The sequence below is a fragment of the Thamnophis elegans genome, chromosome 1 (genome assembly GCF_009769535.1).
Source record: "Thamnophis elegans isolate rThaEle1 chromosome 1, rThaEle1.pri, whole genome shotgun sequence".
NCBI lineage: Eukaryota > Metazoa > Chordata > Lepidosauria > Squamata > Colubridae > Thamnophis > Thamnophis elegans.
This window is the reverse complement of record NC_045541.1, coordinates 180,836,974-180,859,933: the sequence shown is the minus strand read 5'-3', so window position 1 is coordinate 180,859,933 and position 22,960 is coordinate 180,836,974. Positions and strand designations below refer to the sequence as shown.

General features: G+C 46.8%; 1 protein-coding gene across 1 annotated transcript in view; it reads left to right on the top strand.

Moving 5' to 3' along the window:
* The window catches only part of LOC116522282 (ceramide synthase 4-like), a 28,478-nt gene that overhangs the window by 3,059 nt on the left and 2,459 nt on the right, over nucleotides 1-22,960 (top strand). The window contains exons 2-8 of the mRNA XM_032237140.1: nucleotides 8,303-8,476; nucleotides 9,329-9,446; nucleotides 9,895-10,013; nucleotides 15,138-15,195; nucleotides 15,913-15,963; nucleotides 19,959-20,051; nucleotides 22,396-22,524. Of these exons, the coding sequence (XP_032093031.1) occupies nucleotides 8,307-8,476; nucleotides 9,329-9,446; nucleotides 9,895-10,013; nucleotides 15,138-15,195; nucleotides 15,913-15,963; nucleotides 19,959-20,051; nucleotides 22,396-22,524 (738 nt within the window). The 5' untranslated portion in view covers nucleotides 8,303-8,306. The remainder of the gene's footprint in view (nucleotides 1-8,302; nucleotides 8,477-9,328; nucleotides 9,447-9,894; nucleotides 10,014-15,137; nucleotides 15,196-15,912; nucleotides 15,964-19,958; nucleotides 20,052-22,395; nucleotides 22,525-22,960) is intronic.

Genomic DNA, 22,960 nt, shown 5'->3' with positions numbered 1-22,960 from the left:
TCCTGGCTGTGGGGCGCAGACTCGGTAAAAGCCTCTCTTTGGTTCCCTCCTCCTCCTCCTTCTTTCTGGAGCCCCTTCCTCAAAGATTTGGTACCAAAGCAATGGCGGTGAGGAAGTTGTGTCTTTTGGATTTTGCACTGTTGTCTTTTCAATGGTTCTCAGACTGGTTGAACCTTTAGCAGCTGGGGTGATATTCTTTACTGTTAAGGTTACAATTGGATGTGTTGGACAAATCTTAAAAGATGAAACTTTTATTAAAATGTTTGACTTAACTAAAAACGTCTTCCTTTTTCTTCTTCTTCTTAAATATGATTTATTTATTTATTTTTACTTCAGAAGTTTGATGACCGTTGTACAAACTAATCCAACCTAAATGTAGAGGAGGAGAAGAAGGGGGGGGATTTAAAAAGAGCAGAGGAAAAAGAAAAGAAAGCATGAAGAAAACATAAAGAAAGGGATGGGAGGGAGGGAAGGAAGGAAGGCACTTTATGTTGAAACAGAAAATATTATATAAGGAAGAAAATGGAAATAACTTAGGAAGGAAGGAAGGAAGGAAGGAAGGAATTGCACTTAATATTGAAGGAAAAGAGAATGAAGGAAAAAGTATTGGAAGGATTGAAAGAAGGAAGGAGGAACAAAGAATTACACTTAATATTGAAATGGAAAAGTAAATATAATGAATGAAAGAAGAAGTATAGGAAGGGAAGGAAGGAAGGAAGGAAGAAAGAAAGAAACAAAGACTGTTGAAACAGAAAAGATAATATAAGGAAGAAAATGGAAAGACGTATAGGAAGGAAGGAAGGAAAAAAGGAAGACAATGTTGAAATGGAAAAGAATATAAGGAAGAAAATGGAAAAAAGTATAGGAAGAAAGGAAGAAATGTACTTAATATTGAAACAGACAAGGGAATGAAGGAAAAAATATTGGAAGGATTGAAAGAAGGAAGAAAGAATGGAAGGAACAAAGACAATGTTGAAATGGAAAAGAATATAAGGAAAAAAATGGAAAAATGTTAGGAAGGAAGAATTACACTTACCGTATATACTCGAGTATAGGCCGACCCGAATATAAGCCGAGGCACCTAATTTTACCACAAAAAAACTGGAAAAGTTATTGACTCGAGTATAAGCCTAGGGTGGGAAATGCAGCAGCTACCGGTAAATTTCAAAAATAAAAATAGATACCAATAATGTTTTTGAATATTTATTTCAAAGAAAAACAGTAAACTAGCGGTGTATTCAATGAAATACTTCACTCACCTCATGATGATGCTGATGTCCCGCTGTGATGATGATGTCCCGTGCAGCCGCGGGAGCGATGTCCCGCCTCCTATGACACACGGCACAGTGATTCCTATCATTGGATCACTGTACCAGAGGAGGTGGGACATCGCTATGTGGCTGCTTGCCATAACAAGGAGGAGGTGGGACATCGTTGCAGAGCGGCAGGAGGGGGAGGAAGGGGAATCGTAAGACAGCCCTGCATTACATTAGAACGTGAGGAGGGGGGATGGTGCGGTGCACGCTGCGCGGCAAAGTGACACAGAGGGAGGGGAAACTCACAGGGGCACTGGGCCATTCACGAGTGTCACTCAGCGGCATGGCCCCGCCCCTTTTTCTCCTCCATTTCGGGCAAATTTTTCACTGACTCGAGTATAAGCCGAGGCGGCTTTTTTCAGCCCAAAAAGTGGGCTGAAAAACTAGGCTTATACTTGAGTATATACAGTAATATTGAAACAGTTGAATATAATGAAGGAAAAGGAAACAGGAATAAGGGAGGGACAGAGGACTTCAGCTCCCAGAATTTCCCTGGCTGAAGAATTCTGGGAACTGAAGTCCACCCCTCGTAAAGTGACCAAGGCTGGGAAAAGAATCCGCACTAGGGACAATGCAAGCTATGCTTCACCCCGTCAGTCCATCTTAGCGTGCAAGAAAGACATCAGACAACGCCATAGTTGCTATGGTAGCATTTGGCTATGCGCAGCGATGCTCTCCTGGTCTTTATGGGTGGGAGGGGGGCAGTTGAGCTATGATGCTAATCCCCTCGTGGGAACACAGAGGGTGGGAGAAGAGAACCAAAGAACTTCAAACTCCAAGGTTCTGGAGTGGAGAATAAGGGGATCAACTTTGTCTAAATGATATTGACATATAAAGAACGGTTGTAGGAACTGGGTATGTCCAGTTTGATGAAAAGAAGGACTAGGGGAGACATGATAGCAGTCTTCCAATATCTCAGGGCCCAGGGTTGCTCCAAAGAAGAGGGAGTCAAACTATTCTCCAAGGCACCTGAAGGCTGGACAAGAAGCAATGGATGGAAACTAATCAAGGAGAGAAGCAACCTAGAACTAAGGATAAATTTCCTGACAGTGAGAACAATTAACCAATGGACCAACTTGCCTCCAGAAGTTGGGAATGCTCCAACACTGGAAGTTTTAAAGAAGATTTTGGATAACCGTTTGTCTTAAGTAGTGTAGGGTTTCCTGCCTAGGCAGGGGGTTGGACTAGAAGACCTCCAAGGTCCCTTCTGTCATTCTATTCTACGATTAGGGGACTGGAGGCTAAAACATATGAAGAATGGTTGCAAGAACTGGGTATAATGAAAAGAAGGAATTGGGGAGACATGATAGCAGTCTTCCAATATCTCAGGGGTTGCCACAAAAAAAGAGGGAGTCAAGCTATTCTCCAAAGCACCTGAGGGCAGGACAAGAAGCAATGGGTGGAAACTAATCAAGGAGAGAAGAAACTTAGAACTAAGGAGAAAATTCCTAACAGTTAAAACAATTAACGGAACAGCTTGCCTCCAGAAGTTGTGAATGCCCCAACACTGGAAGTCTTTAAGAAGATGTGGGATAGCCATTTGTCTTAAGTGGTGTAGGGTTTCCTGCCTAAGCAGGGAGTTGGACTAGAAGACCTCCAAGGTCCCTTCCAATTCTATTTCTATTGTATTCTCTATATTCTATTCTTTCTCTGTTCTATTCTAATCTCTTCTGAACTAAATGTTTATCTAGAACTCAAATAAATAGCTGCTTTTTGGTTTTATTTTTTTTAATATTTATCAGTCTCTCTTTTATTCCATACTTCTGGTTGAAAGACTATTCTATGTCATGCTAAACAAATGCATATTCTAGTGGCGGCGGGAGCTCGTTGGCATCTTCAGCAGCAGCCCTGCCTCCTGTGAAAAAACCGAAGATGGAGCAGATCCACGCAGATGACGTTGCTGCAACATGACTGGAGGAGGAATTCTGGGAGTTGAAGTCCACAAGGCTTAAAGCTGTCAGGTTTGAAGACCCCTGGGTTTTTTTTCCTAAAGGGTTAGGGGTGCGAGGGTCTTGTAACTTGACAGCTTTAAGACTTGCATGCTTCAAATGCCAGAGTTTCTGAGCCAACATTTTGGTTGCTAAGCAGGACCGTTGTTAAGTGATACTGATATTATATAACACTTTTAATTAAGCGGGTACCTTGAATAAACATAACTTTGAGTTTCAAATAATACTGATTTCGTTGTTGTCTTAGGTGACATCTGTGAAAAAAATTCAGGTGCTCAGGCATGAAAATGTGCCGCTCAAACACTATACTTTTCCGCTCACACTGAAAAAAAATTAGAGGGAACATTGAGTGTAAGATGCACCAAGGTTTTGAAGAGACAAATTTTTTAAAAAAGTTTTTGCACTCTGCAGGACTACCCAAAACAGCCTGTTTTTCGTGAAAACGGGCCCATTTTTCCTTTCAGAAGGCATGAATAGCCTTTAGGAGGCTTGTAGAGTGCTCCTGGGGGATGGGGGGCAAAAACGAGCAAAAAACACCCCATTTTTCGCTCATGTCTGCCCTCCCCAGCCCCCAGGAGCACTCTGAAAGCCTCCTACAGGCTCTGCATGGCCATTTTGGTGAAGAGGGGGAGGGGTTGGAGGAGGCATGAAATGCTGTATTCAGTGTATAAGACACACCCAGATTTTCAGCCTCTTTTTTGAGGGAAAAAGGTGTGTCTTATACTCTAAAAATACAGTAGAATAGAATGGAATAACAGAGTTGGAAGGGATCTTGAAGTCTTCTGGTCTAGATATGACATCATCTATTATCTCCAGTCTACAACAGTCCTTTCACCAATTCCAAGAAGCCTCCACACCCATTTAGGCTACTCCAGTGACTCTGAGGACAGAGATAAACCTCCAGGTGGCCCAGTGATGGGTTGCAGGCGGTACACCCCAGTACAGGAGTACTGGTGCCTGCTGGGAGCACTGGATACCATTCCAGTATGGTGCTTTGGAGGCCCCACCCACCATCCTTACCTGTATTTGAGCTCTTCAGTGCTTCCACACATGCGCACGTAAAATACAGAGCCTGGGCAACGCTCCGCCGAGCAGCTGGAACATCGCAGAGACATTGCAGGAGGTAAGGACACATATGTGTGCAGCAGTGGTGGGATTCAACCTGTTTGCACCTATTCTGGAGAACTGGTTGCTAACTTTCTAAGCAGTTCGGAGAAGAAGTTGTTAAAAGAAATCTTATTTTGTTTTTCCCCACTTTACAGAGCTAATCCTTTAAGGAAGACAGGAAGGAAACATTCTGGTGTTGTTTCTAATCTTTATTGTCCTGCTTACAGAAACTGCCTCTCCAATTAACCCTGATTACACTGTAACAGCTACAGCGAAGCGCCCATCTATGTGAGTGACGTTGAGTTGGCCACATCCACCTAATCACATGACCACCGAGCCATGCCTACCCAGTTGGTCATTAGAGCAGAGAACCGGTTCTTAAATTATTTGAATCCCACCACTGGTGTTCATTGAACATGTGTGCACAAGTGCTGCGCATGTTCATGTGGTGGATGCCAGACCCCATTGCACTACACCGGTTGCAATGGGATCCGGAACCCACCACTGAGGTGGCCTCAACGACTTGCTAAAAGGATGCAAATGACCAGCTGTCTGCAAGGTGTATAAATCCTTCCATTCCACCACCAGTCCAGTCAGAGCTGAAGAAGCTTCTGGGATGAGAAGCGAAACATCTTCAAAGAAAAAACCAGAAAGTCCAGTGGCTTCTTGAAAATGATTCTTCAAGCTGAACCTGCTCCTGGTTCCAGAATTGTTGGCCTCCATAATTGTTGGATCTCAGTTCCTACAGAGTCCTCAAGCAGAAAGAGATCTTTAGGCCAACCAGAGCAGTGGTCAGCAAATGGTGGTCTGTAGACCACTGGTGGTCCATGAGAAAATTTTAGTGGTCTGAAGAAAAATTATTTGCATTTTTTATACTGCGCTAAATCAGGGGTCCTCCAACTATGGGCCCTGGGTTGGATGCATGCAGTAAACACTTGTGTTTCTGCAGAGAGTCTCCCCCTTCAGGGTCTTTTTGTGTGGGTTGGAGGGGGCAGAAATTCTGACTTGGGGTCTGCTTCAGCCTCCTGGTGGGGGGCTTTGGGCGAAGGCTGGAGGGAAGCATTCCTGATGGCGAAGAGCCTTGTTCCAGTGGGACTGTATCATGGCCTGGAACTGGCTGACCATTTCAGCCCACTGAACCTCCAGATACTGGTACCTGGCCTTGCACTCCCACAGGTCTTCCCTCTGCTTGGAAAGCCCATGCTCATAGTCCTCAGTGAGGTGCTTCTCCTGAGCCTCCTCGGTCAGATCCAGTTTGAACTGAGCCAGCTATTCTGCCAACTTTTTCTCATGATAGCTCCTTAGCTCCAATAATTGCTTCCTATTGGGGCCCTAAGGAGCCTGGGTGGGTTAGGGTTAGGGAGGAGTGGCTGGGAGGGGAGAGGCCAGTGAAATGCCCCTCAATGTGAGTGACATCAAGTTGCCCACCTCCACCCAGTCACATGACCACCTAGCCATGCCCACCCAGCCAGTCATTAGGCAGATCATATTAGTGTTCCCCGGGATTTAAAATTATGAATTTAGAAGTCCCTGAAGTCCAAAAAGTTGGGGACCCCTGATCCAGAGCAACATTTGTGTCCAAATTTAAGCATCCAGCAAAGGAAAATCCACCAGTGTCCTTTTCCAAATATGGCTTCATTGGTGTAGTACAGAGTGCTACCATCATGTTCTCCCATGTTCTGTGATCTTGATGACATCCCTCTGTTAAATTGCTTTTTTGCAGGGGTGGGGGAATTGGAGCACGCTGGTGACTCACACTTAAGATACCTAGATCCTTCCAACTGGCAAGACCTCTGAGCCAGTTACTGCCTATTATCTATATCTGCATCATCTGCATCATGTGTTTTTTTCCTGCCCAGTTGCAGGACTGAACTTGTCTCACCATTGAACCGCATTAGACTGGATTAGTGCCCAATGTTCAAATCTGTCAAGAGCCTTCTGACTATTGAGTTTATATTCCAAAGTCTTAGCCGTTCCGTCCAAGTGAGTGGTCTAAAAGAGGGCTCAAAGAGGCCACCTCTGTTATGAGTGAACAGCCCTCCTTCAACCAAGAATGAGGGATACGAGAGCACCTGTCTCCTCTTTAGAATGTAGCCCACCACTGTTTACAAAAGATGACTCTGAGGAAGACTCTGAGGATAGAGATAAAAAACCCTTCAGGTGGCCTGAACAACTCACAGAGAGCTACCCCCTGTCTCTAAGAGTGCTAACAACCAGATGACTGTAAATAATATAAATGCTTCTATTCCCCTCCAGTCAATTAGAACTGAAGAAGCTTCTGGATAAGAAGTGAAATGTTTTCAAAGAAATAACCCGAGAAAATCTAGATGCCTTTCAGGGGAAAAGCACCTTTTAGACAACTTTCTGAATACTGAGTCTATATTCCAAAGCAATTCCCCCCAGCTTAGGGTAATTGGTGAATTTGGTGGGTGCACCTTCAATTCCCTTATCTGGGTCATTTATGAAGATGGTGAAGAACACTGGATCTAAGACAGAATCTTGAGGTTCCCAAGTGCATATGTCAACTACAGGTTGATGTAGTTCTATTGAGAACTGCACTGTCACTGGTCATCCAACTGCAAATCCCTCTGATGGTGGTACTATGCCATATTGTTCTATCTTACCAAACAGATGGCTACACTCTACTTTACCAAATGCCTTTCTGGAGTCTAAGTATACCATATCCTTAGCATTTCCTTACTCCACTGATTTTGTCAATCAAAGAAAGCAATCAGGTTTGTTTGGATGACCTATCCTATTTTTGGAGTATAAGATGCACCTTCCCCCCCTAAAAGAGGGTGAAAATTTGAGTGCATCTTATACACCAAATGCAGACCTGCCCACCTGCCCACCCTTTGGCCTTTGCCTCCCAGCAATTTACCTGCTTGCAGCAAACAGAGAAAATGGGGCTTGCAAAGGCGGCAATTGGGAGACCGAGGGAAATTGCTGGGAGGCAGAGGCAGATTTTTTTTCCTTTTAATCAGGCTAAACTGAAACAGGCTGTTTGCTCTTTGCTGAAAGGTGGTAAGTCAATAACTATAAATGCCTATAGAATGTTCAAATGTTATTAGACCTATTTTTTAAAGACTGCTTTATTATTGTTCTAGGCAACTTAAAATGAAGAAGCTTTTTAAAATAAATGCTTGATCTGAAGTGGCCCAGTGCTGTTTTATCTTCTTTTAAATAGCAGAGAATAATGTACACTTCCACATCAATTTTACCAGCATCTGTACAAGTATAGTCTGAAATGTAACATCACAAACAGTCTGCTGTTTGCTGCAAGGAGGCAAATTGCTGGGAGGCAGAGGCAGATTCTCCCCCCCCCTTTTTTTTTTCTCCTTCCCAAAAGCTAGGTACATTTTATACTTTGGAGTGTCTTATGCTCCAAAAAATTATGGTACTTTCAACAAACCCATGGTGGCTTCCAATATTCATCTTGTTCATTTCTATGTGCTCTTGTAGAAATCTGTTGCTTGTTAACTTTTTCCTGGATTTTCCCACTTAGTGATGTCAAGATAATTGGTCTGTAATTTCTTGAATCCATTTTTAATTTTTTTTAAAAATTGGAACCCTATCAGCTCTTTTCCAATCTCTGGTGGGTCCCCTGTCCTCCAGGAGCAATAAGAGACAACTTCCACTCCTTGCCCATTTCATTTCTATTATTAAGAATTAAATCTACCATAGCTCAACCTACTTCTCTCTGCCACTTTTGGGGATGGCAAAGTTGTAAGCCAGGGATGTGATACATGATCACAGAAGTGTTTCAATCATCCTTGAATTATCTGTTTCCTGACTTGACCTAACGACACACATAGCAGGAAGGGAAGGAGATGGAGTAGTGTTGCTGGAGTAGGAAGGGCTGAGAGGAGACCCTTCTTCTGAAAACATCAGTGTCTCATCTCACCCCCTGCCTTTCTTCTCTCTTCCCAGGGAGATGGCTCAGCTCACACAGTGGCTTTGGAGACAGGAATACTGGCTACCTTCAGGGTTCACCTGGGAGGACATGCAGAAGACAGAGGACATCCGCTATCCCCATCCCCGTCACCTCCTGCTCTGCTTCCCCATTGCTCTCCTGCTGGTCGCCCTCCGGTTCTTCTTCGAAAGGCAAGCTATTGCCTTGACTTCTTTCAGTCAAAACCAAGGAGTAGTGGAAGGAAAAGACACCCCCCCCACCTATTTGTAGAGACCTTTCCTTCCCTCCCCACACAAATGCTTGAAACAGTGGAATGTACCTTTTAGAAACCATTTTGGAGGAACTGAATTTGTAAGGTTGACAAATATGAGAGCCAAGGGAAGTTGAACATGCCATTATTATGCCTGACATTGCTTTTTAGTTTGCATTAGCTTCCTGTTCTGACCTAGGCTTTCCCAGCAGCATGAAGCCGAGTCCTTGTCTCTATAAACCTCTTTTATTTAATGTACAGTGAATTCCTCTCCAGGAAAGTCTTTCCTCTCCCGCGGTCTTTCAAGATAGTTCCCAATTACTAAGCTTTATCAGGCTTGGAGAGTGGCCAGGCCGATATCTTTCAGACGCTGCAATACTTGACAAGAATTCAGGAATGGACTAATTGTCTCCTACAACGTCCACTCCCCTTTCGCTCCTCTTTTATTCCCTATGGGAGGGGCCATTCACTGTCCACCTGTGGCCTTATGCAATATTCCAATTGTGGTCTTACTAAGGCTTTGTAAGGTGATACTAGAACATTATGTAATCTTGATCCTATGCCGCTATTAATGCAGCCTGGGATTACATTGGATTTTTTGGCTTTGGCCGCATACTGTTGGCTCATGTTTAAGTGATTGTGCACTAGGACTCCAAAACCCCTCTCACATTTACCGGCATTAAGCCACATTTCACCTAGTCTATACCTAGAAATCAGGCTTTCCTTGCCCAAGTGTAGACCCTTACTTTTAGCCAGTTTTCATTTGCCTGACTGAAGCTGTTACTTTTTCCAGGAAAATTGCCATCCCTTTGGGCAAAAAACTAGGTTTGCAAGAAAAGGTGAGGTGGAAAACTCCTCCAAACCCAACCCTGGAAGATTTTTATACAAAGCAGAGGAAAAATCCCCAAAAGGTGAGTTCCTTCTACACAGATTTGCACACAAATACCACCCATTTCACTCTCACAGGGACAATGGGCAGCTTACAGATCAAAGGATAAATATCATTCAGAAATAAAATATGTCAATATAATGGGAGCCTATTACAAACAATGATATAGTAAGGTAAAAATGAAAAGCTGAGTTGAGTGTCCTTCAGGTGTTAATCACTCTCAGGTTTACATGCCACACTGCAAGCCCCATACAATTTGGCAGAGGCAAGTCTTCATGTTCTTCTGTAAGGTCAGGAGTGTGGAGGCCCACCACTCTGTCTCCCACCCCTCCTGTATCTCTGATGTGTATCCATAGCACAGAGAAATTGAGGAAAAATTAAAAGCTGTCGCCTGTTGCATTCCCCAGCAATGTGGTTTTGGGACTTGGCTGTGCAGCTTTTCTCACCTGGTTCTGTGTCCTGTCTTCCAGGAAGAAGTCAGAGGTTTAGCCAAGCAGTGCGACCTCCAACCAAGGCAAGTAGAGAGGTGGTTCCGATACCGGCTGAATCAGGACCGGCGCAGTGTGACCAAAAAATTCTGTGAAGCCAGGTGAGTGGAAACTCTTGGAGAAGGGCAATCCCTGTGCATTCCATGTGGACCAGAGCATCTCTTAGTGCCCAACAGGATCTTTGTCCCTGCTGATTTTACAAGATTCCAAATGATTTAAGAAGGGTGTTTGTGTTGGATGTCTAGTAGGAATATGCCTGTTTGAAGAGTCTTTATCAATTGATCAAAGATGCTTCTCCCAAAGCTTCTATACTTAAAGTAGGTTTCTAAGCTTGAAGAAAGTTTACTGGGAAAATGAAAGTCTTTGAAATCAATTCAAAATCAAAATCAAACCCTGAGTAGTTGGATTCTGTCAGAAAAGTTTGGAGCATAGGGAAGAAGAGACCGGCTGAGTCATCAGTTGGGATGGGACAATGGGAGAAGATGGCAAGGAAGTGAATGGCAGTAGGTACAGCGTGGAACTACTTAATTCATTATTTACATCAGCCTACATGCGAAAGAAAAAACAATACCTCAACCTACCAAAAGTAGAAGCATAAAAACAGACTAGTAGTACATGTCCAAATAGGTAAGAAATACCTCTCTACCCGAGATGAGTTCAAATCACCAGAACCAGATGGTTTACATCCCAGAATTCTGAAGGATCTAGCAGATATGATCTCAGAATCACTGAACTATATCTTTAAAGATCCTGGAGTATTGGGGAACTACTACAGGACTGGAAAAGAGTTTCCATCTTTAAAAGGGGGGGGGGGAATGGATCCAGGAAATTACAGACCAATCAGCTTGCCATCAATACCTGTGAAGATCCTGGAAAAGATTATCGAGCAACAAATCATCAACACCTAGATGCAAGCAAAGTTATAACTAGATTCCAAAACATATTATTGCATTCTTTGATAAAATGATAAAATTAGTGGACCAGCAAAATGCTGTGGACATAGTATGCTAGGATATCTCAGTAAAGCATTTGACAAAGTAGACCACAACCTACTACTTGATAAGAGAGGAAAATGTGGAATAGAGATCATCATAATCATTTGGATTTATAACTGACAGATGCACTACAATCAACATTTAGTCCTCAATGTAACTACATCAGAGGGTAAGTAAGCAGTTGGGTAACCCACTTTCTTGGGTCCAGTACTCTTTGACATTGTCATCAATGATTGAGATGAGGGAATAGCAACAGCCCTTGGACTTATATACCACTTCATAGTACTTTTTACAGCCCCCTCTAAGCAGTTCACAGAGACAGCCTATTGCCCCCAACAATCTGGGTCCTCATTTTACCCACCTTGGATGGACGGATGTTCCAGATTGTCCAAGCCCAAAATTTCAAGCCTGGTGGCCTTCTATCGTGATAGAGGAGTGGAGGACTCTTCTTGTGAAATATCTCTGAACTTGCTCAATTATTTTAATGTCTGATATGATAGATTGAAAGATCTTTACAGAAATGGCGCAAGTAATCAGGACCCTGGTCTCAGGCTGCTGTCGCTAAATGCCAGGTCTGTGGTTCACAAGGCTCCTCTCGTCCAGGACTTAATTTTAGACGAGAGGGCAGACCTGGCATGTATTACTGAAACCTGGCTGGGCCCGGAGGGAGGAGTCCCCCTTGTAGAGATGTGCCCAGAAGGATTTCAGGTGCTGCACCAGCCGAGAGCCCAGAGAAGGGGTGGGGGTGTGGCTATTGTTATCCGGGAGTCGTTAGCACCTCGTAGGATCCCTGCTCCGGAGCTTGTCGGGTGTGAGTCTCTGCTGGTAAAGTTGGACCTCAAGGGTCAAGTGGGTCTGCTGTTAACGTATCTGCCTCCCAACAGCGTTGCAGCAGCCCTCCCCTCGCTCCTCAAGTCGGTAGCCGAGCTAGCAATTGAGTTCCCTAGACTTATGGTCTTGGGGGACTTCAATTTGCCGTCGCTCGGTGAACACTCTGATGGGGCGCAGGAGTTCATGGCTTCCATGATGGCCATGGGCTTGACCCAGGTAATCCGGGGCCCAACCCACTCAGCGGGTCACATGCTCGACCTCGTATTCCTCTCGGAGCAGTGGATTTGTGATCTTGGTCTGAGGGGTAATGAGATCATACCCCTGTCGTGGTCAGACCACTGCCTACTGAGGCTCGACTTCCGGAGACCAAACCCCCACTGTAGGGAGGAGGAACTGACCAGGTGGTTCCGCCCCAGGCGACTTATGGAGCCGTTAAGGTTCCAGACGGAGCTTGGGGTCATTCTTGATACTTTCGCCCACAGTCCGGTAGAGACTCTGGTTGCTGCCTGGCACTCGGCAGCATCGGAGACCCTTGACCGGATTGCGCCACTACGGCCCCTCCGAGGCGGCAGATCCCGGAGACCCCCTTGGTTCACCGAGGAGCTCCGGGAGGAGACGCCTAGAGCACCTATGGAGGTCCGACAAGTCCGAATCGAACCGAGCAATGTTAACAACCAGCACCAAGGAATACATCAGGGCACTTAGGGCAGCGAAAAGATCCCACATTGCCACCTTGGTTGCGTCCGCTGAGTCCCGCCCAGCTGCCCTGTTTAGGATAACCCGTTCCCTCCTAAATAGGAGGGATACGGGGGAACCCTTGCAGGGTAGAGCTGAGGATTATGCCCAATTCTTAGCGGACAAAATTGCTCGGTTTCGGTCGGATTTGGACTCCATCCCCGCAGTTCCAGCCGAGGCACAAGAGGATGAGGTAGACCACCTCTGGGTTGAGTTTCAGGATGTTGCCCCTGGGGATGTGGACAAGGCCATGAGGGCTGTAAGTGCCTCCACCTGTGTACTGGACCCATGTCCCTCATGGCTGGTTGTCAACAGCAGTGAGGTGACACGAGGCTGGATCCAGGCGGTTGTTACCGCCTCTCTTCGGGAGGGGCACTTCCCCGCCGCGCTAAAAGTGGCGGTGGTGAGACCCCTCCTGAAGAAGCCATCTTTGGATCCAGCTGCCCTTAACAACTACCGTCCAGTCTCCAACCTCCGTTTTGTTGGGAAGGTTGTTGAGAAGGTGGTGGCCTTCCAGCTTCAGCGGTCCTTGGAGGAAGCAAGTTATCTCGACCCCTTCCAGTCAGGCTTCAGACCCGGTTACAGCACAGAAACCGCTTTGGTCGCATTGACCGATGATCTTTGGAGAGCCAGAGATGGAGGCCATCCCCCCATCCTGGTTCTCCTCGACCTCTCGGCGGCTTTCGATACCATCGACCATGGTATCCTTCTGCGACGACTGCGGGAGGTGGGAGTGGGAGGCACTGTGTTACGGTGGTTCTCCTCCTACCTCTCGGACAGGTCGCAGTCAGTGTTAGTGGGGGGGCAGAGATCGACCCCTAGGCCCCTAACATATGGGGTGCCGCAGGGTTCGGTCTTATCCCCCCTACTATTCAACATCTACATGAAACCGCTGGGTGAGATCATTCGAAGGCACGGGATAAGATACCATCAATATGCAGACGATACCCAGTGGTATCTGTCCGCCCCGTGCCAACTCAATGAAGCGGTGGACGTGATGAACCAGGGTCTTGAGGCCGTTATGTACTGGATGTGGGCTAACAAGCTTGTACTCAACCTGGAGAAGACCGAGTGGCTGTTGTGTTTTCCTCCCAACAATTCGACCAGTGCTCCATCGCTCAGGCTGGGGGGTCAAATTCTACACCCCTCAGAGAGGGTTCGCAACTTAGGAGTCCTCCTGGACCCACAGCTGACTTTCGACCATCATTTGACGGCTGTGACCAGGTGGGCATTTGCCCAGGTTCGCCTGGTGCGCCAGTTGCGACCCTACCTGAATCGGGAGGCTCTCACAACAGTCACTTGGGCCCTTGTGACCTCTAGGCTGGAATACTGCAATGTGCTCTACATGGGGCTGCCCTTGAAGAGCATCCAGCGACTTCAGCTAGTCCAGAACGCAGCCGCGCGAGTGATTGTGGGTGCACCTCGGTTCACCCACATAACACCTATCCTCCGCGAGCTGCGCTGGCTACCTGTTGATCTCCGGGTGCGCTTCAAGGTGCTACTTGTTACTCATAAAGCCCTTCATGGTAGTGGGTCTGCGTACTTGAGAGACCGCCTTCTGCCAATTACCTCCCTGCGACCAATTAGATCTCATAGATTAGGCCTCCTCCGAGTTCCATCTGCCAGTCAGTGCCGACTGGCAACTACAAGGAGGAGAGCCTTCTCAGTAGTAGCTCCGACCCTTTGGAACGATCTCCCCGTGGAGATTCGTACCCTCACCACCATCCAGGCCTTCTGCACAGCCCTTAAGACCTGGCTAGCCCCTCAGGCCTGGGGACAAAGATAACTGCCCCCGCCCGAATGATGAATGAATGTTGCTTATTATTTTACTCTATGTTCTGTATGTGTTATTGTTTGTATATCCCTTCCCCTCATTTTTATGTAAGCCGCCCTGAGTCCCCTCAGGGAAAAGGGCGGCCTATAAGTGTTAATAAAACCAAACCAAACCAAACCAAATGGCTTGTTCACATTATTATGGAAAAGCAAAAAGCTGTGATTTGATGTTAATTCCTTCTTCTACTGCAACAGAGAGAGTTGAAAGTCAATGCTTTTTTCTCTTTTCCTTACTTCTCTCTCTCCTTTCTCCTACTTTATTATTTACCTCCCTGCGACCAATTAGATCTCATAGATTAGGCCTCCTCCGTATTCCATCGGCCAGCCAGTGCCGGCTGGCAACTACAAGGAGGAGGGCCTTCTCAGTAGTAGCCCCGACCCTTTGGAACGAGCTCCCCGTGGAGATTCGTACCCTCTCCACCGTCCAGGCCTTCCGCACAGCCCTTAAGAACTGGCTAGCCCGTCAGGCCTGGGGACAAGGATAGCTGCCCCTCCCGAATGATGAATGTATGTTGCTTATTATTTTATTATATGTCTCTATGTCAATGTTTGTATTCCCCCTCCCTCATTTTATGTGAGCCGCCCTGAGTCCCCTCAGGGAAAAGGGCGGCCTACAAATATTAATAAAATCTAAAATCTAAATCTAAATCTACTATCTCACTGCATTTTATATTACTTTATAGCCTAATTGCTTCAGAAGTGAGGGCTGTTGGAGCAGTCTCAATCCTCTGTCAGCTTGACTTTATATTCCCTTCTAGCACTAGAAGCTCTGGAGCCCCCGTCCTGTTGTCCAATTCTACCCTGATGCTTTTTTTTCTGGTTGTTTTCCAGCTTCAGAGCCGTGTATTCCATCATTTTCTTCTTTATGGCATTGGCCATCCTTTACGATGTGAGTGACAACTTTCCCTACTTCTGTTGATCATTGTCAAAAAAGAAACAAACTGGTCATATGTAATGCAGGTATTGGACTTCTCTGCCTCCCACCTCCTAACATTTAATGATAATGTCAGCGTTCCAAGTATCATGTAGAATTAAATCAGAATCAAAGGCAAAACGATCCTTAAAGTTTCAATTTAATAAAGCAGACATTTTAGGCACATCTGTGTTAATCCTAATACTGGAAATGACATCAGAATTCCACCCGGTTAAAATTTCATGATCTTGTCCCCTACACCCATAATCCATCACATGGTCCAATCTTCTTCTTCCATGCTGGCATCCACACCCAGCTTCTTCCAGTCAGGTGTACTGGTGCGGAGACAAAGTATGACCTTGGCTTCTAATAAAGAATGAAAACAATACATTCCACAATCTCACTCCTGTCTATTCCCCCCTCCCATCAACTATATAAAAGAAACAGCATAATGAAATAAGAGAAAGTGTGGCAGGCCAAAATTCTAAAAGGAATATAATTGCAGGCCTGACAGATACATTTCTGATTAGCAAAAAGGGTCCCTTTTTTAGCCCTTTCCAATATCTTAATGACTACAGTTGCTTTGTGGTCTCCTTTCCCTTCCATCGTCCCCTTCATGTCAGATCTAAAGATCTAAAGAAGTGTTGGTGGGCTGGTATGATGTCATTCCTAATGAACGGTGCCTTCTTGCAGAAACCCTGGTTCTGGGATGTCCGCGAATGTTTGGACGGGTACCCACAGCAGGTAAGGCATTGGTTGACATGTGAATGAATATTTCAGTGGAAAAATATCATATGAGGCCAAGTGTAAGAAAATCACCAACATGTCCTGGGCAAAATCATTGGACTTTTCCGACTTTCTTGACAAATTTATTATCCAAAGGATGGAGGAGGGAACTAGAGTTATAGCTATTTTGGATTTTGCTCACATTTGCAAACCAGTCGCAAAGATGAGTTGATTTCACCCCTGAATTTGATATCAGAACCTGGGAAAACCCTGGAAAAGATATTCAAGCAGCAGATTTGTGAACATATGGAAATGAGTAAATTGGTTATGAGAAGACAGCATGTGTTTGTTAAAGACAGATTATGCCAAACAAACCATATTACCTTCTTTGATGAAATGACTAAATCAGTGGACTAAATCAGTTGGTTCCACTCCAGGACCAGATGGCGAGAGGGTCAGGGCCCTGGTCGCAGGCTGTTGTTGCTAAATGCCAGGTCTGTGGTTCACAAGGCTCCCCTCATCCAGGACCTAATATTAGACGAGGGGGCAGACCTGGCATGTATTACTGAAACCTGGCTGGGCCTGGAGGGAGGAGTCCCCCTCACTGAAATGTGCCCACAGGGATTTCAGGTGCTTCATCAGTCGCGACCCCAGAGAAAGAGGTGGGGGAGTGGCTATCATCATCCTAGAGTCATTAGTTCCTTCTAGGATCCTTGCTCCGGAGCTTGTCGGGTGTGAGTCATTGTTGGTGAAGTTGGACCTTGAGGGTCAAGTGGGCTTGTTGTTAACGTAGCTTCCTCCCAACAGCATTGCAACAGCCCTCCCCTCGCTCCTCAAGTCAGTAGCTGAGCTGGTGGTAGAGTTCCCCAGACTTATGGTGCTGGGGGATTTCAACCTGCCTTCGCTCGGTGAACACTCTGACGGGGCGCAGGAGTTCATGGCTTCCATGACAGCCATGGACTTGACCCAAGTAATCTGGGGTTCGACTCATTCATTCGACTTGGAACAGTGGAGATGTGATCTAGATTTGAGGGGTATTAAGATCTTGCCCTTGTCATGGTCTGATCACTTCCTACTGAGGCTTGACTTTCGGAAACCAATCCCCCACTGTAGGGAGGAGGAACCAATTTGGTGGTTCCACCCCAGGAGCCTGATGGACCCTATGGGATTTCAGACGGCACTTGGAGAAATAACTGACGCCCTCGTCCACAGTCTGGTGGAGTCCTTAGTCGCTGCTTGGAATATAGCGGGGGCAGGGGCTCTAAACCGGATTGCGCCTTTGCGGCCTCTCCGAGATAGCGGATCCAGGAGGGCTCCTTGGTTCACTGAGGAACTCCAGGAGATGAAGCGCCAAAAGAGATGCCTAGAGCGCCGCTGGAGGGCCAGTAACTCTGAATCAGACCGAGCACTGATGAGAGCCTATATCAGGACCTATCTCGTGGCAATACAGGTGGCGAAATGTTCGCATTTTGCCACTCTTATTGCATCCGCTGAATCGCGCCCAGCCACCTTGTTTAGAATAACCCACTCCCTCTTGAAAGGGAGGGATGCGGGCGACCCTTTACAGGGTAGAGCTGAGGAATCTGTTCAGTTTCTAGTGGATAAAGTCGCTCAGATTCGGACAGATCTGGACTCCAATTGCACGGTACCAGCCGAGGTACCGGGGGAAGGTCTTGAGCGGATTTTATAGAATGAGTTTCAACTTGTTGCTCCTGAGGAAGTGGACAAGGCCATGGGAGCGGTGAGTGCCTCTACCTGTATACTGGACCCGTGCCCCTCCTGGCTGGTTTCGACCATCAGGGAGGTGACACGTGGCTGGATCCAGACGATAGTTAACACCTCTGTCCGGGAGGGATCCTTCCCACTCCTTCTAAAGCAGTGTTTTTCAACCACTGTGCCGCGGCACACTAATGTGCCGTGACATAGTGTAAGGTGTGCCATGGGAGAATTACTTTATATATGGTCAATATAGGCACAGAGTTAATTTTTTTTTAACATTTTCTAATGGTGGTGTGCCTCGTGATTTTTTTTCATGAAAAAAGTGTGCCTTTGCACAAAAAAGGTTGAAAAACACTGTTCTAAAGGATGTGGTGGTGAGACCCCTCCTGAAGAAACCTTCTCTGGACCCAGCCATTTTGAGTAACTATCGTCCAGTCTCCAACCTCCCCTTTGTAGGGAAGGTTGTTGAGAAAGTGGTGGCCTTTCAACTCCGGCGGTCCTTGGATGAAACTAATTATCAAGATTCCTTTCAGTCCGGTTTCAGGCCTGGTTATAGCACGGAAACTGCTTTGGTCACGCTGATCAATGATTTCTGGTGAGCCAGGGATAGAGGTCACTCCTCTATCCTAGTGCTCTTTGACCTCTCAGCGGCCTTCGATACCATTGACCGTGGTATCCTTCTGTGACAGTTGCGGGAGGTGGGAGTGGGAGGCACCGTTCTTCGGTGGTTCTCCTCCTACGTCTCGGTCAGATCGCAGTTGGTGTTGGTCAGAGGGCAGAGGTCGACCCCTAGCCCCTCAATTATGGGGTGCCACAGGGTTCAGTCCTGTCCCCCCTCCTATTTAACATCTACATGAAGCCGCTGGGTGAGATCATACTCCGGCACGGGATTAAATACCATCAATATGCGGACGATACACGATTGTATCTGTCCGCCCTGTGCCAACTCAGTAAAGTGGTAGAAGTGATGTGCCAGTGCCTGGAGACTGTCAGGGTCTGGATGGGAATGAACAAGCTTGCACTCAATCCAAGACTGAGTGGCTATTGATGCTCCTTCCCAAGGATGGTCCAGCCATTTCATCTCTTAGCCTGGGGGGGTGAAATTATATGCCCCTCAGAGAGGGATCACAATTTGGGAGTCCTCCTGGATCCACAGCTGACTTTAGAACAGCATTTGTTGGCTGTGACCAGGGGGGCCTTGGCCCAGGTTCGCCTGGTGTACCAATTGCGACCCTATCTGGACCGGGAGGCCCTTTGGATAGTCACTCACGCCCTCGTCACCTCAAGACTGGATTACTGTAACGCGCTCTACATGGGGCTGCCCTTGAAGCGTGTTTGAAGACTTCAGTTAGTCCAGAATGCAACCGCGCGAGCTATTGTGGGTGCACCTAGGTACACCCATGTTACACCTATCCTCTGCGAGCTGCACTGGCTTCCCATTGGTCTCCGAACACGCTTCAAAGTGCTAGTCGTTACTTTTAAAGCCCTACATGGCATCGAACCTGGCTACCTGAGAGACCGCCTCCTGCCATTTACCTCCCACAGACCGATTAGATCACATAGATTAGGCCTCCTCCGGATTCCATCGGCCGGCCAATGTCGGCTGGTGACCCCCCCGGAGGAGGGCCTTCTCTGTAGCTGCTCTGGCCCTCTGGAATGATCTCCCTATTGAGATCCAGACCCTTACTACCCTCCCGGCCTTCCGTAAAGCGACGAAGACCTGGCTGTTCCGGCAAGCCTGGGGCTGTTGAATTGTCCAGCCCCATTCTAAGTTGTGAATGTTGTTGTATTTTAAACTGTTGTTTTATTTTTTTTATATCCCTCTTCCCTTTTTATTGTAAGCTGCCCTGAGTCTTCCAAGAGTGGGTGGCATACAAAGTGAGAGCAGAGCAACAAAGATGATATGGAGTCCAGAGGATAAATTGCATGATGAATGACTAATGGAACTACTGGATGTATGTTTAGGCTAATGAAGAGAGGACTGATGGGACATTTGTTAACTGTCTATGAGGACTAGAAGGACCATCACGGGGTAGATTTATTCTCTACAGAACCTGAGGGCAGGACAAAGAGAAATGGGCCTGGATAGCTCCTTCTCAGGCATGGAATATTAAGAGAAGCCCCAAGCACATGAGGACTCTCTAGGATAGCATTTCCCAAACTTGACAACTTTAAGACATGTGGACTTCAACTCCTAGAATTCTCCATCCACCATGAACACAACACTGGGATATTGTCTTTGGAAGCTGACAATTGGGACTACATGACACCATTTGTCCATTTATGCATTGCAGCCTACCCAGGCGAGCCTTTTGGGCTACTACCTCATGCAGAACTCCTACTATTGGTCCCTGGTCATTACAGTGTCTTTTGACGTCAAACAGAAGGTGAGTGAGCCCTGGCAGAAGAGATGTGGTCCTGCTGGTTAGGAAACCCCATTCAGATCCCAGAAGGAAATGGGTGTCTTCCCTTTGGTGCATGACCAGCATTTATGCCTTTCAGTCAATTTATGTGGCAGCCCGTCTGGCCAACGCAGCTCAGGTAGTTCATTTGAAAACTCCACAATCCATCAGATAAAGAGAAGTTAAACAAAACAAAGCAAGGGAGCTAGTTTGGTACATCTTAAGATACAAAACTATATGCTAATTGTGGGTATGACCCTTAAGGGATCATAGGGCAGTGTTGGCTAATCTTTTCAGTGGGCCAAAATGGCACCATGCGCAAATGTGTCCATGCATGCGTGCCACAAACAGGGTTAGGAAGTGGGGGAGCCCTTGCAGGGAAGAGCTGAGAAGTTTGTTCAGTTTCTGTCGGATAAAATCACTCAGATTTGGGCAGACCTGGACTCTACTTGGGCAGCACCAGCTGAGATGCCGAGGGAGAGTCTTAGTCAGATTTGCTGGGATGAGTTCAAGTTTGTTACCCCTGAGGAAGTGGACAAGGCCATGGGAGCGATGAGTGCCTCTACCTGTTTACTGGACCCGTGCCCCTCCTGGCTGGTCTCAACCAGCACGGAGGTAACACGAGGCTGGCTCCAGAGGATTACGAATGCATCTTTACAGGAGGGGTCTTTCCTGCAGCCGTTAAAGGAAGTGGTGGTAAGGCCCCTTCTTAAGAAGCCTTCTCTGGACCCAGTTATTCTTAAGAACTCTCATCCTGTCTCCAACCTTCCTTTTTTGGGAAAGGTTGTTGAGAAGGTGTTGGCGCTTCACCTCCGACGGACCTTGAATGAAGCAGATTATCTAGACTCCTTTCAGTCTGGTTTCAGGCCTGGGTACAGCACAGAAACCGCTTTGGTCGCACTGACTGATGATCTCTGGCGGGCCAGGGATAGAGGACATTCCTCTATCCTAGTGGTTCTTGACCTCTCAGCGGCCTTCGATACCATCGACCATGGTATCTTTCTGTGACGGTTGGAGGAGGTGGGAGTGAGAGGCACCATTTTATGGTGGTTCTCCTCTTACCTCTCTGACAGGTTGCAGTCGGTATTGGTCAGGTGACATAGGTCGACCCCTAGGCCCCTTAAATATGGTGTGCCGCAGGGCTCGGTCTTGTCCCCCCTCCTATTTAACATCTACATGAAGCCGCTGGGCGAGATCATTCAACAGCACGGGGTTAAGTATCATCAGTATGCTGATGATACACAATTGTACCTCTCTGCACCGTGCCAGCTCAGTGTAGCGGCGGATGTGATGTGCCGATGCCTGGAAGCTGTCAGGATCTGGATGGGGGTAAACAAACTCGTACTCAATCCCGACAAGACTGAGGCTGTGGATGTTGCCCCCGAAGGACAGTCCAGACAGTCCATCCTTGATCCTGGGGGGTGAAAACTTACACCCCTCAGAGAGGGCCCGCAATTTGGGAGTCTTCCTGGATTTACAGCTGACACTGGAACACCATCTGTCGGCTGTGACCAGAGGGGCCTTTGCCCAGGTTCGCCTGGTGCACCAATTGCGGCCCTACTTGGATCGGGAGGCACTCCAAACGGTCACTCACGCCCTAGTCACCTCAAGGCTGGATTACTGCAACGTGCTCTACATGGGGCTACCCTTGAAAAGTGTTCGGAGACTGCAACTAGACCAGAATACAGCCGCACGAGTGATATTGGGTGTACCTAGGTACACCCACGTCACACCGATCCTCCGCGAGCTGCACTGGCTACCTATTGGTCTCCAGACACAATTCAAGGTGTTGGTAATTGCCTTTAAAGCCCTACATGGCTTAGGGCCAGCATACCTCTGAGACCGCCTACTGCTACATTCCTCCCAACGGCCAGTGAGATCCCACGGGGTGGGCCTCCTTCAGATGCCGTCAGCCAGACAATGCCGGCTGGTGGCTCCCCGGAGGAGCACCTTCTCTGTGGCTGCTCCGACCCTTTGGAACGAGCTACCCCCAGAAATCCGGACCTTGCCCACTCTCATGGCCTTCAGAAAAGCTGTGAAAACCTGGCTATTCCGGCTGGCCTAGGGCTGTTGACCTCATTGTTGAGGTCCAGCCCCGATCGTAATGAATATGTGTGTTGCTTTTAACATGTTTTTATTGTCATTTTTTATTCTTCTTCTTTCTTTGATGTAAGCCGCCCGGAGTCCTCCAGGATTGGGCAGCCTATAAATCGATTTAATAAATAAATAAATAAATAATTCCACTCAAAACCCCTTCCTCATAATAGGATGTATGGGTCCCATGGAGGAGCTACAAAATCAATAGCTCAGTTGTCTACTTTTCCTGCAGGACATTATTATGATAATTATCCACCATGTGGTTTCCATCCTCCTCACTAGCTTCTCCTATGGCGTCAATTTCATCCGTATCGGTACATTTGTCATGTTCCTACACGATGCTCCCGATGTTCTGCTGTATGTAAGTTAACGCTCAAGAACACTCTTCCTCTACCCTAAGATTTAAAAAAAAAGAATATTCTTCTCCTTCCTCTCTTTTTGAAAAAAAAAAACAACACCCTAAAACAAAACCGTCATCCATGTTTTTGGAAAGAGGAGCTCAATCTAGAAAAGAATTTATACCAGCCTTCTCTTGCCTGCAGTCTGCCAGACGTGCTGGGATCATAAAAATAATTGATGCTGTAAGTCCCAATCTGGAAGGCTTCTTTGAAGGTCGAGAAAATACAAAAAGAAAATAGTAATTCAGAGAAAGGAAATGTGACCAGAGAAATGCGCGCACGACAAAAGCACGCCGACAAAACAGTGGCGAGAAAACCGTGACATCATAAAAGCGCCCACAACAACGCGCTGACAAAACCGCGCCCACAAAAGCGCGATTTAAGTTAAGGGTTAGGTTT